The sequence below is a fragment of the Pristis pectinata genome, chromosome 2 (genome assembly GCF_009764475.1).
Source record: "Pristis pectinata isolate sPriPec2 chromosome 2, sPriPec2.1.pri, whole genome shotgun sequence".
Lineage (NCBI taxonomy): Eukaryota > Metazoa > Chordata > Chondrichthyes > Rhinopristiformes > Pristidae > Pristis > Pristis pectinata.
Window position 1 is genome coordinate 112,220,205 of NC_067406.1, and position 12,853 is coordinate 112,233,057.

At 39.3% G+C, this 12,853-nt stretch overlaps 1 protein-coding gene across 1 annotated transcript in view; it reads right to left on the minus strand.

Moving 5' to 3' along the window:
• Window positions 1-12,853, minus strand: part of prmt9 (protein arginine methyltransferase 9) — a 48,859-nt gene that overhangs the window by 25,369 nt on the left and 10,637 nt on the right. The window contains exons 3-5 of the mRNA XM_052039724.1: window positions 7,943-8,091; window positions 6,165-6,401; window positions 950-1,117 (exon numbers count right to left, since the gene is read on the minus strand). Coding sequence (XP_051895684.1) covers window positions 950-1,117; window positions 6,165-6,401; window positions 7,943-8,091 — 554 coding nt within the window. The remainder of the gene's footprint in view (window positions 1-949; window positions 1,118-6,164; window positions 6,402-7,942; window positions 8,092-12,853) is intronic.

Consider the following 12,853-nt stretch of genomic DNA (forward strand, 5'->3'; position numbering starts at 1 on the left):
ACACAGCACCAGTGTAATGCTCCAAGAAGAAAGTGAACTTCAGTTTCTGAGAAAATATGTATGGGGCAACACAGTTCAATTTATGTTGGTTGTAGTGCACCAGGATACTGTTATGTTACACTTCTGTAATTTGCAATGAGCCTGAATTCGATGTGTTGAGAACCACATTTGCTTATTTTTATGAAGTATCCTATGCAAGAATTCAAAGTCTCTTGGCTAACTAATTGGATAACTGCTTAACAAATATTTTCAGACATCTGATACTATTTTGGACTATTTAATATCTTGCCTATACGATGAGCATTTGTAAATAAATCTGTCTGAATAATCCTCTTTGACAGTTTGGTCAATTCAAAGGGTATGAGTGAAGTTATTCTCACTAGGCACAAGTTCCAGGAAAAATATACAAATGGGAGAGTTACTTTCTCTATAGTATTCCATCTCCCATAAATTAAATGCAAGTGATTACATTTCAGAGGAAGCAGCAATACAACACGCCCCACAAGGTAACTGGCCCAAAACATTAAGCACTACTGAAAAATAGCATGTTTCTATTTCATCTAGGCACTCATCTATGCCAGAGGGGAAACTTAATCCAATGTATTACACCTGCTCCTTGACCTAATTTAAGACAAATAACTGCCCATGTTTCTCCAATATTAACCTACCTCTATTGTAATTAATATTAATGACAAGTAAAATATTTCGTAAACTATAAAATAGATGAAGAAATACCAAACTGCATACTGAAAATTCAAAATATCACTTGTAATCAAAGGACCAACATCCACTACTGAAACACAAACCCTTGAAGGATGCAGCCTTAACAATTGATTGAACAAAGTTGTAGTACTTCACTGAAGGACTGCCAAAGGGAAAATTAATATTTCCTATAGAATGAAGTTATAATTTTGAACAAAAGATTTTGTTAGGTTGTGACCAAACACACCTGCTGGAGAGATCTTTCGGAATTTCCACATCCAATGATTTCATGTGCAGAATCTTTATCTCTCCTGCCATTTGATTCGAAGCAACCACTTCACAGGCAAGTTCATACATCGTCTTGGACAGCTCACAAGCATACACTTGACAAGCTCCAGCCTTTTTTGCAAACATACTGAATCATAGAGAAGGAAAACAAGAATGAAAACAGTAGAAAAGATATGGCTTATAATTTTAAAAATTGTTCTTTCATTTATCATCTAGTAAAATTGTGATATTGGACAAATATTGTCTTTGGATATATTTCATCAACTCCAGCCTTGTGACTGACAATCAGGATCTCAGGTTATTTGATGATGCAGATTACACTCTTGTGTTTTAATGTATAGCCCCCTTCTATTAATTGAGATGTGCTTTTTGAACCTTTATCAATTTATAAGCAAATTTAATAAATACAAATATTCTATCAGCCTTATACAAAATTCTTATGCATTCCCAATTTTCAACCAGATGACATCCAAATGTTGTCTGTCCTGGTATTACACTTAAATCTGCAAGTACTTTCCTTCAAATAGCACAATTCAGGCTAGAAAATAGTCTTAGTTCCAACATGCAAAAAGATAAGTGGGGCATATTGGTAGGTTCACATTAGTGTTCATTACATAAATCAGAGGTAATGGAGGGGGTGCAGTAAGAAAAGTCATGCAGGGGTTTACCAGTCACAACTCGACAAATAGAAAGTGAAACAGGTGAGAGCTCTCACACCCAGCTGGACAATGGTTTAAAAAAAGGAAAACATGGAAAGACAAATCAAGAATGAAGAAGAAATCAACTCACTATCATTTTTTTCCACTCTGCCTTATCCCTCGGTTTGTGGCAACAACCGAGTATTAATTGCATGCCTTGCATGATCTTTAATATTTTATTTTCTATTTCCAGGACCTCATCCTTTCTGGAATGGCACATGTAGGCACCACCATCCATTTTCATTCAATGTATGGAATGTGGTGCCTAACACAAAGTGGAGCACAGCCTGGCTCAAGAACCAAGGCAGCAACAGGTTTATGGATATTACATTGAAGGTCACGGTGGAGCAATGTTTTGTACCCACAGGCAAGGAGGCATTTACCTCAAAAATACCCTCTACGGATGCCCTACTCCACTACGTACCTCCCTCCTACTGCTCATGCTGCTTTCCCCAGTCTCACATTCTCCTCCTTCCATTCCTCATACAGACTGAGGAGGACCTCCAGGAAAGTGTCCATGAACAAGTGCTCCCTTTCTCTGCCAGGGACCCCCATGCGCAACTGATATTTTTTGAAATTATATTTTTCAAAATTATATTTTTCATTAAATGTGGTGATGGATGTCACCAAATGATCCCATCGGTGACAAAATACCATGGCATGCAATAAAAAACCATTTTTCTAATCATGGTTGGAGCTGAGAAATTCCTGCTGAGTTCCTCCAGTATCTTTTGTGTTGCTGAGAAATTCTAAGCTAAGTACATATGCCCACTGGGAATTTGATTGAGGGTACATAAACTAATTCTTCTTAGGGCACTTGCAACTACAAAATACAAAAGCTCTGGATGTTAAGTAGCCAAAATCCAATTGCACAGATAACAATTAAAATAAAGACAAAAGCATTTTACAATAGTTGTAATTTACAGTGGTTTCCAATACAAGACTAGCTCAATGAAATAATGAGTAACACAACTGGCTATTACTGGCTTTAATTTGGCAGTTCCTTGTCTGCTCACAAGAAAATATTAAATTATAAAAATAAACTATACTTAAAAGCATAACCTTTTGTTAAAAAAAATCCAAATAACATTCTCCCCTTTTCCTGAGTATATAGTTCACTTTGAATTTATTAACAACATTAAACAATCAGTTCGGAAATGCATGCACAAGTAAATTTGGGCAGAGACTTCTCAACCTAGAACGTGCGGAAGAGTCTGAACTTTGCTGCAATCTCTTAACACAATGTTACATTTATATCTGTTACTGAATTTCTTAAAAGATAAATATGCATGTTTTAAGATGGTTCTGGTTTACTCATTTTACACTACAGGACCACTGGAGAAACAAACCACTATATGGGTGACACAACATGCAAACCGAAATATTGTAATGACTAACATTCTTTCCCAATATTACTGAAGCAATAAACATCTATTCTACCCCATTCTACTCCTACACACAAACCTCCAAGCTCTGGAGATTCAATATCAGTTTGAGTCTACATCTGAACAGTGTCTCAATTATTTTAAAACATCCATAATGTAATAAGGTACATTAAGCTGTAATTATTAAAACAGTGGAAGTATACCTCCCCACCCACAACCAACCCTGTACTTGTTTTTGCTCTTTTGGCCACTCGCTGCCCAAATAAAAATACTATTATCCTTGGGAGTTTCCAAATCAAACTACAGAAAAGACTGAACTTTGCCTATTACATGGTACAAATTATTGTCCCCAGCTCCACATCTGCCTACCAATCCAAGTTATGGTACAGTCAACATAAAATTGTGTTTTCTGAACATAGTCAATCAAACTTACATACAAGTTAACTGAAGTTAACACGTGAGTTAGAGAGCACTAAGTATACTCTGAGATACTACTGGAGTACAACTAAATAAAATCAAAAATCTTTTCTCAGCAGAACTCTAACAAACTTGCAGCACCAAAGGGTGGGATAGGGCATATATTTTAGAAACTAATGGAACATTTTATCATACAGACTGTTCATTTCTCCAGCACTCCTCTTTGGATACACCATATAAACATCATTTCTACAGGCAGTGCTGGCCTAAATGGAAGAACGCTCCCTGACTGTCATAGTTTCCCTTTCCTACTCCATGGAAATTCCCTAAAGCAACATCAGCTTCATTTCCCAGAACAACACAATAGACAGGTTCCTCTCAAGCTACCCAGGAATTAATTGTAGTTGCCTAAACTGGGAAAAGAAAATGGAAGGAAATATTTATTCTCTGTTCTTATCTTTCTTTCTTCAACTCCTCACATTTCCAATAGCTTATGCACTTCCTAAGACCCCGACCAATGAATCCATAAACAGCTTTCAAATATCTTTCATGTCTTGGGAAAAAAAAAGGCTAGAGAATTTATCCCAACATCCACCCATGAAACTCTAGAAATGGCTACAACAAGGCATATACTGACTAGCACCATCATGTTTCATTCTTTGTTGGATCAACGTGGACTCTGCTTCACAATATGTGCAGATTTTTGCTCCTGTTATTGCTGATTCCAAGACGTTGTTTCTGTTTACAACCAAATTTGATTTGTGTCCTTCTCCTGAGCCCTCTGATCCTACTAGACAATTTCCAGCAATGGCTGTGATAGTCTGCACGTATAATGGCTCCTGGATCTCTTCCCTGCTCGCAAGCTTGGACATCGGAGCCCATTGCAGGAAGCTACCAACAAACTTGCTCACCCAAAATAGGTCTCAGACTTCAACTGTATTATTCACACCAGGAAATGATGATGGGAAATTTTTTTGCTGATCAGTAAGCTGCCCATGTCCACTGTTTGTCTGTCTTTCCAGCACACCATTTCTTGCAGCATATTCTCAGGCAAAGTCTTCTGCTGGGAAGTCTGCGCTGCCCTTTGGAATCCATGAGGTGCAATGCAGGTGTCTCAAAAATAGTATTTATCTGGAGTGGAAGGCCAAGCTTTAGCTGTACTTTTCTGTGTTTCTGCCCAGTTAAAGCCAGCAGATCCAAGTGGAGATGCCTGTTTTTGAGTGGAAGATATATGAACAAGAAGCATTTTCTAATTGGAGCAAAAAAAGCTGAAGGTGCTGGAAGTCCAGAACAAAAAGCATTTGTGGGAAGAGAAACAGAGTCGAGGTTCAGTAAAAAAAAAGGTACTTTAAATTGTAGACTAGAGTAGGGTGGAGAGAACAGAAAGAATGTCTATGATAGGTCATATACCAAATTGTCGAGATAGTAATTACTTTAAAAGCTGGCAGTTGGAGAGAGAAGAGGAAAAAAATTTAAACATGAAGATACAGCCACATTCAAGAAAAGAGGAAAAAGGGTAGTTATTTGAAAATGTTAAACTCAATATTGAGTTGTGAAGGCTGCAATATGTCCAGACAAAGATGAGAAACTGTTACTGGAATTATGCAGGAGGCTGAAAACTGAGAGCTCAGAATGGAATGGGATGGAAAATTAAGGTGACAAGCAACTGGGAAGTTCAGGGTAACCACTGCAGACTAAACAGAGGTGTTCAGCAAAGGTCACCCAATCTGAATTTTGTTTCTCCAGTGGAGAAGAAACCACATAGTGCATTGCATTCAACACTAACCAACTTGAAAGAAGTACAAAGGAACCTCTGCTTAACCTGAAAAGACTGCTTGGATCCCTGGATGGTGGGAAGGAAGGAAGAAAAAGGGCAGGTGTTGCATATTCCATGGAGATGTGGGAAAAGCACCTTGAGAAGGAGAGTGGTTGGTGGAGAAGGCAGAGTGGACTGAAGAGTTAGAGGGAACAGTCCCCACAGAATGTTGAAAGTGGAAGGGTGACTTCTAATGTCTGCCCTTAAAACGTAAACAGAATTCCCCATACTCATTTGTGGCAATTTTGCCTGCTGCTCTGAAGACAAGCCAATTATCTCTTTCTTCCTACAGTTCTCTTGCCTTTGCCCCTTTCTTCACACTGTCATGGCACATTGCATTTGGCAGAGGTTATTCTTAAAGTAACGCAGTTCTACGCACAGTTTTGCTCACATTCAGAAATACAATTGAAACGCATTTCTAAGTACACCTGTGGTGGCTCTCCAGAGGTATGGCATCAATGGCAGCAGAGTGGAGAGGAGGCAGCAAGGAGAGTGGGGTCCAGATTAACCTCTGAACATTCCTGACATTCATACCGTACATTCATCAGCAGCTGAATACCATCCTCTTTTAATAATATGATAAAACTTCAAGGACATGGATTATGTATAATTTCCAACCCGTTTAACCATGAGAAAACATGAAATAAAACCATATAGTGTATAAATAATCTAAAATAATTAGCCTACATTGAAAAAAAGTAACAACATTAAAATCACAGATATGTGGAAAACAATTTTAAGATATTATGCTTCTAAACAAAAACACATTTTTGTATTTTCCTCCTCCAAATCCCATATTCATAAAATACACATACACACTCTGTACATTTCTTTCTCTGACAAGAAAATTCAACATACCTTAGGATGCCAGTTCCTGTTCCAATATCCAACACAGACGTACAGCCAGATTGCACTGCTTTCTGGATTGCTCTCTGATAGGCAACATTCCTCTTTTTATCATTTAGCATTAAAAAATGCCACCGCTCCACCAACCAATTAGCAACACGATAAAAATTCTCCCTTGCATCTGCACAGTCAGGATTGAGTTTAACAGCTTTGTGGAAATAGCCAGCTGCTTCATCTCGGAATCCCATGCTGATCATTATGCAGAAAAGAGAATCCAAAATTGAAGTTAATTATTTGGTATAATGACTGGTGTATAAAATTTCTTAAGGCAAAAAAGTAATTATGATTCCTATTAACAACAAAACCCTTGTGAAATCAATAACAAAGCTGTAACTTGATTATACAGATCAGCAGTCAGTACGATTTTAGCAACACTGTGGTCATTTCAGTTTTACTGTTGGTTACTGGAAATGGTCTGCTTATAGATGTGAACGATATGCACACTGGTTGTTGTAGTGACATGTCCAAAGAGAAGTTTTTTTTCCACCTGTTACTTATTTGCTCATGAACAGGTCTTAAATAAATTGGCTTGACAACCTAAAAATGGTTATGAAGGTAGCCAGGGCTAAGAACTTTTATTGGGAGAGCCATTAATTTTTAAAATCGATTACAATGATGTGATATCCAGTTCACTTTACATCTGGCAGTATTTTATCCTAGAGGTGAATGAATGGCTTGAGACTGAGACTCATGAAGCACTCTGAAGACTATTTTTATTTATTTCTAATAAGTGGATGGCACCAATAAAGCCAGGGTTCAATGTCCTTTCCTGACTGCCCTTAAGGCAGCAATAGTGAACTATCATTATGAGTCTCTGCAGTCCAAATAATAATGATGGTGCTTCTTCAATCCTTTTAGGTGGGGAGTTCCAGGATTCCGTGCTGATTTAGTTTATCACATTTATGGGAATGGAGAAAACCTCACAAATTTACCTCAGTACCTTTAGATTAAGACAGATAGTAAAAGTAAGCAACTTTTCAAATCTCCTTGCAACCGCTGATGATGGGTTCACATGATAAAGACATCATGTGATGAAGGAGTCAAATTCAGCCAAAATACTCAGTTGGCAATGAACAAACAGTGTTAATGACTCTACTGTAAAATCCTAAGGTAAAACAGTAGCACAACATTTAGTGCTCTTGCCTCACAGTTCCAAGGACCCACATATAATCCTGACCTCAGGTGCTTCCCATGTAGAGTCTGCATGTTCTTTGTGACTGGCTAGGTTTCCTCCCCATGCTCCAGTTTCCTCCCACATCCTAAAGATGTGCAAGTAGGTTAATTGGCTACTGCAGGTTACCTTTTAAAATACAAAAAGAATCAAGAATGGAGCCAATGGACATGTATGAGAGGGAACAAGCTGCAGGCATACAGGGAATTATGGAGAGGGGGATTGGAACCCATGAAATTGCTTCCCTGGGAGCCAGCATGGACAAGATGGACCAAATGGCCTACTTCTGTGTTGCTATCAGAATAAGATATATATAAGAACTATCAACCACCAAACCATATAAAATAAGCAAAATTGAAAATAAACTCTAGCTGATACATGTTGGAAAATTAACTGGATTGGGGTAAGTGGTGCTGACATGTAGTGGGACCAAGTTCACAAATTAGTTGCCATACTGGGTAGGGCTTGAAGGAGCAGACGACAGTAAGAGATGTAAAGGAAGCAACTTACAACCATTTAATATTATATTCAAATTTAAGTGGAAAATAGTTGCACAAACCTAAATAAATGTTCCCCCATACTGTTCCATATCACTTCATTATTGGGATAGAGCTCCAAGGCCTGTTCATAGCAGTCAAATATATCCTGAATCCGACTTAAGGAATTGAGTTCTTCTGCCCATTTAAAAAGGGTATTTTGGAAAGATTCCTGTAATTTCAGAGATAAAGATAACTTAGTCAAATGCAGCAGAATGAAAAAAGTCATATAAATGCATCGATTCTAAGGAGCTTTAGCATACCCTGAAGTTATGAAAGCTGCTATAAAAATCCAATTCTTTCTTATCTCACCCTCTGTACAGGATATCCCTAACAACTTTTCTTCAATGTCCAGCTAAGGATCACCAATACTTAAAAACAGAAAATTCTGGAGATACTCAGCAGGTCTCTTAACTAACATTGGACTCCTGGAGGTGCAATTGGGAGCCCAATTTTAAATTTACAGTTATAGCAAGGGTTTCTGTGACACTGGAGCACTCAGCAGGAAATGCAGACGGCACCATCTAACTCTATGAGGAATTCTTTTACAACATTCTTTTAGGACCAGAAGGAGTCCTTCTACGCAACACCTCCGAACATGGCTTCACTCTTCCCAGTCATCGATCAGCAATGCCTTGCACTTTTCGTCCCTCAAGCCCTGAATACCAACATTCCCCCTGCATCATTGTTACTGAAAGCTATTCTCCCAGGCATCATATTTTTATGTCCCTGGTCTCATCAAGCTTTCCCTGCATTCCCTCCCCTTAAACATGAGGGGCTGTGTATCAGTGTTCCAGAGTGAGAAAATGAACTACAAATAATTTTAAACAATTCCATCTTCAAAGCTGACAGCCAAATCTTTATGAACACTTATCTGTAAACTGGACTGCATGGCACCTTTTTAAAAAAAAACAGCAGTATACAATTCAAAATTCATTTAATGCAAACAAAATCACATTTATAACCATTTCTGGATCAAATCACACCAATTGAAAAATTCAACTAGTCCCTTCCTGTCATGAGATACTCGTGACCCTGACACAATTTCCACGTTGATTACAGGTGAACCATCATTCTTGTGCGATGTTCCGTCTTGATTATTTGAACCACATTGTCCTGAGGATATCTATAATTGACCACTTCTGGGTCAGTGCTGACATGTGTACTAGTTCAACCACTTCCATTGCATTGAACTTTCCTCCCCAACAACCCCAAATGATTATCCATCCCCTGATGTACAGACTGCCAAAGAAGATTACCACCTTTTGCTGCCAACCATGCCTCCCAACATAATGCCAGCCCATCCTTAATCAAACCCCTGAATATCTTTCACCACACCTGCCTCGACCACAATACCAGCCTCGTAATGGTACTTCCCCAATTCTTTGCACTTCCAAAGCTGTTGACAACACTTTTTTTTTAAAAAATCACGTCAACATCTCTCAATGTCAGGAAGATCTCCCTACCCTTTCTTCCAAATGTTGGCCTCATCTCCACGTCATCCCTATCAACCCTGCAACACCACCTGTGTCACGAACCATGCTAATACTGGCAGGATTCCACAACCCCTACCAACTTCCTCACTAGATGTAGACACAAGAGCAAATGCTGGAATCTGGAGCAAAAAAAATGCAGGGTCTTGATCCGAGTTTCTCCAGCAATTTGTTTTTTGTCCCTCACTAGATGTGTCAGGATGATATTCTCCCTACTTCCCCCCCCCCCAACCCCCCCAGCAAAAATACATGGCTGCCAATGCCAATTTGTACATCCAAGCAGATATCAGATTGCCCAACCTCCCAATACTTGCCTTGGAACAGGAGGACCAAGCAGCATATTTTTGAATATAAAGATATCCAGTGCTGGTAACTTGCAGCTTGGACCTTGGCTCCAATTGCAAAATGTAAATAAATTGTAAAAACTGTCAAACTTCAACAATAGCAGATAATTGTGCAAAGATGAGTGGCAGGTCAGAAGACTGGACAGAATATAGAAACAGAAAAAAATGTCTGAAAGCTTAATAAGGAAGGAAGAATAAGGGATATAGCTAGCCAGACTTATTTTGTAAAATGTTAAGAATTGCCATAAATATTTTAAAAAGTGTTAATAAAATGAGCATTGATCTTATAAAAGGCAAGTCAAAGGAATTATTAATGAAAGACAGGGAGATGGTAGATGAATAAAACAGGTATTTTTCTATCAGTTGTCACAACAGGGAATCTAAGTAACATCCCAGAAATAGCTTTAAATCAGGAATTAGAAGGGAGGGAGGAACAGGAAAAATTACAAACACCAGAAAAGTAGCACTGAGTGAATTTCTAGAGCTGCAAGCTGACGAGTCTCTGGGTCCTGATGGACTACATCCTAGGGTCTTAGATGAAGTGGTTAGTGAGGTAGTTGATCTATTGGTTTTAATTTTTCAAAATTCCTTTGACTGAGGAAAGAAATTCCATTATATTGGAAAATAGGGAATGTTGCTTCTTTATTCAAAAGAGAGTTTGTCTAATTACCTTGAGACTGAAAGCAAGAAATTATAGGCCAACTAATATCTATCACCAAGGAAAAACTTAGAAGCCATTATTAAAGATGTTATAACAGGGCACTTAGAAATTCAAGGTAATCTGGCAAAGTCAACATGGTTTTGTAAAAGGAAAATCATGTTTGACCAATTTATTGTTTTTGAAAAAGTAACATAGACTATGATAAAGGAGTACTGACCCAAATGTTATTATGGAAAAATAAAAGCTCAGTGTAGATTGATACTTGATAAGCAAGGAGGTGGAAGTTAACCATGGGTAGACAGGAAGGCAGAACGGAGAATACAAGTAGATCGGCCATGCTCTTATTAAATCATTTAGGTGAGGGAGAGAGATTCCAGGGTGAATTGGACAAGTTGAGATAAATACATGGCACATTCAGCATAGTGGATAAATGTGAGGTAATCCACTTTGGTGGCAAAAAGAGGAATGCAGGATTATTATCTGAGCAGCAGGATATTAGAAAAGGGGGAGGTGCAGCAAGAAGAGTGTCCTCATGCACCAATCGATGAAAGTAAGCATGCAGGTACAGCAAGCGGTTAATGTGGCAAATGGTACGTTGGCCTTCATAGCAAGAGGAAATGAGTACAGGAACGTAGACGTCTTACTGCAATTATGCAGGGCCTAGGTGAGACCGCACCTTGCGTACTATGTGTAATTATGGTCTCCTTATCCAAGGAAGGATATTCTTGCTATGGAGTGAGTGCGACAAAAGGTTCACCAGACTGATTCGTGGGATGGCAGGACTTACATATGAAGAGTGTTTGGGACAATTGAGCTTATATTCACCAGGTAACTTGTTGAAACTTAAAATCCTGGACAGGATAGATTCAGGAAAGATGCTTTTGATGGTGAGGAAGTCAAGTACCAGAGGGATCATAGCCCAGCTCCAGCCTCCCAGAAAACCTTGACCCACTGCAATTCACCTACTGCCGAAACAGGTCTACAGTGGATGCCATCTCCCTGGCCCCTACACTCATCTCTGGAGCATCTGGACAGTAAAGGCACCTACATTAGACTATTGTTTATTGACTACAGCTCCACCTGCAATACTGTAATTCCAAGCAAACTCATCACCAGACCCTGAGACCTGGGACTCAACATCTCCCTCTGCAACTGGATCCTTGACTTTCTGACCAACAGACCGCAATCAGTGAGGATGGGCAGCAACACCGACATCATGATTATTCTCAATGCTAGTGTCCCACAAGGCTGCGTCCTCAGCCCTCCACTCTACTCCCAACATACTCGTGACTGCGTGGCCAGATTCTGCTCTAAGTGCATCTACAAGTTTGCAGATGATATCACCGTAGTAGGCCGGATCTCAAATAACAATGAGTCGGATTACAGGAAGGAGATAGAGAGCTTAGCGACATGGTGTCATGACAACAACCTTTCCCTCAATGTCAGCAAAACAAAAGAGCTGATCATTGACTTCAGGAAAGGGGGTGGTGTACATGCACCTGTCTACATCAAAGGTGCTGAGGTCGAGAGGGTTGAGAGCTTCAAGTTCCTAGGAGTGAACATCACCAATAGCCTGGCCTGGTTCAACCATGTAGATGCCATGACCAAGAAAGCTCACCAGTGCCTCTACTTCCTCAGGATGCTAAAGAAAGTTGACATGTCCCCTTTGACACTCACCAATTTTTATCGATGCACCATAGTAAGCATCCTATCTGGATGCATCACGGCTTGGTATGGCAACTGCTCTGCCCAGGACTGCAAGAAACTGTAAAGAGTTGTGGACACAGCCCAGCACATCACGGAAACCAGCCTCCTCTCCATGGACTCTGTCTATACCTCTCGCTGCCTTGGTGAAGCAGCCAGCATAATCAAAGACCCCACCCACCCAGGTCATTCTCTCTTCTTCCCTCTCCCGTCGAGCAAAAGATACAGGAGCCTGAGGGCACATACCACCAGGATCAAGGACAGCTTCTATCCCACTGTGTTAAGACTATTGAACGGTTCCCTTATGTGATGAGATGGACCCTCGACCTCACAATCTACCTTGTTATGACCTTGCACCTTATTGTCCACCTGCACTGCACTTCCTCTGTAGCTGTGACACTTCATTCTGTATTCTGTTACTGTTTTCACTCTCAATGCACTGCGTAATGAATTGATCTATACGAACGGTATGCAAGACAAGTTTTTCACTGTACCTTGGTACAAGTGACAATAATAAATCAATACCAGTTATCATTCATATGCATCTCTAAAAGTTTGGTGTGGTACATAGAAGTATGGCCAAGCAAAATGAAAGTGATTAGACAAAGGTAACATAGAAATAAAAAAAGTCAAAAGGTAAAAAGCAGTAGAGAGTAATATTTTCCATACTTAAGTGTAGAGTTGTGTTTCTCAATGCTGATTTTGATAAATTTTAATAACCTGAGTTTATAT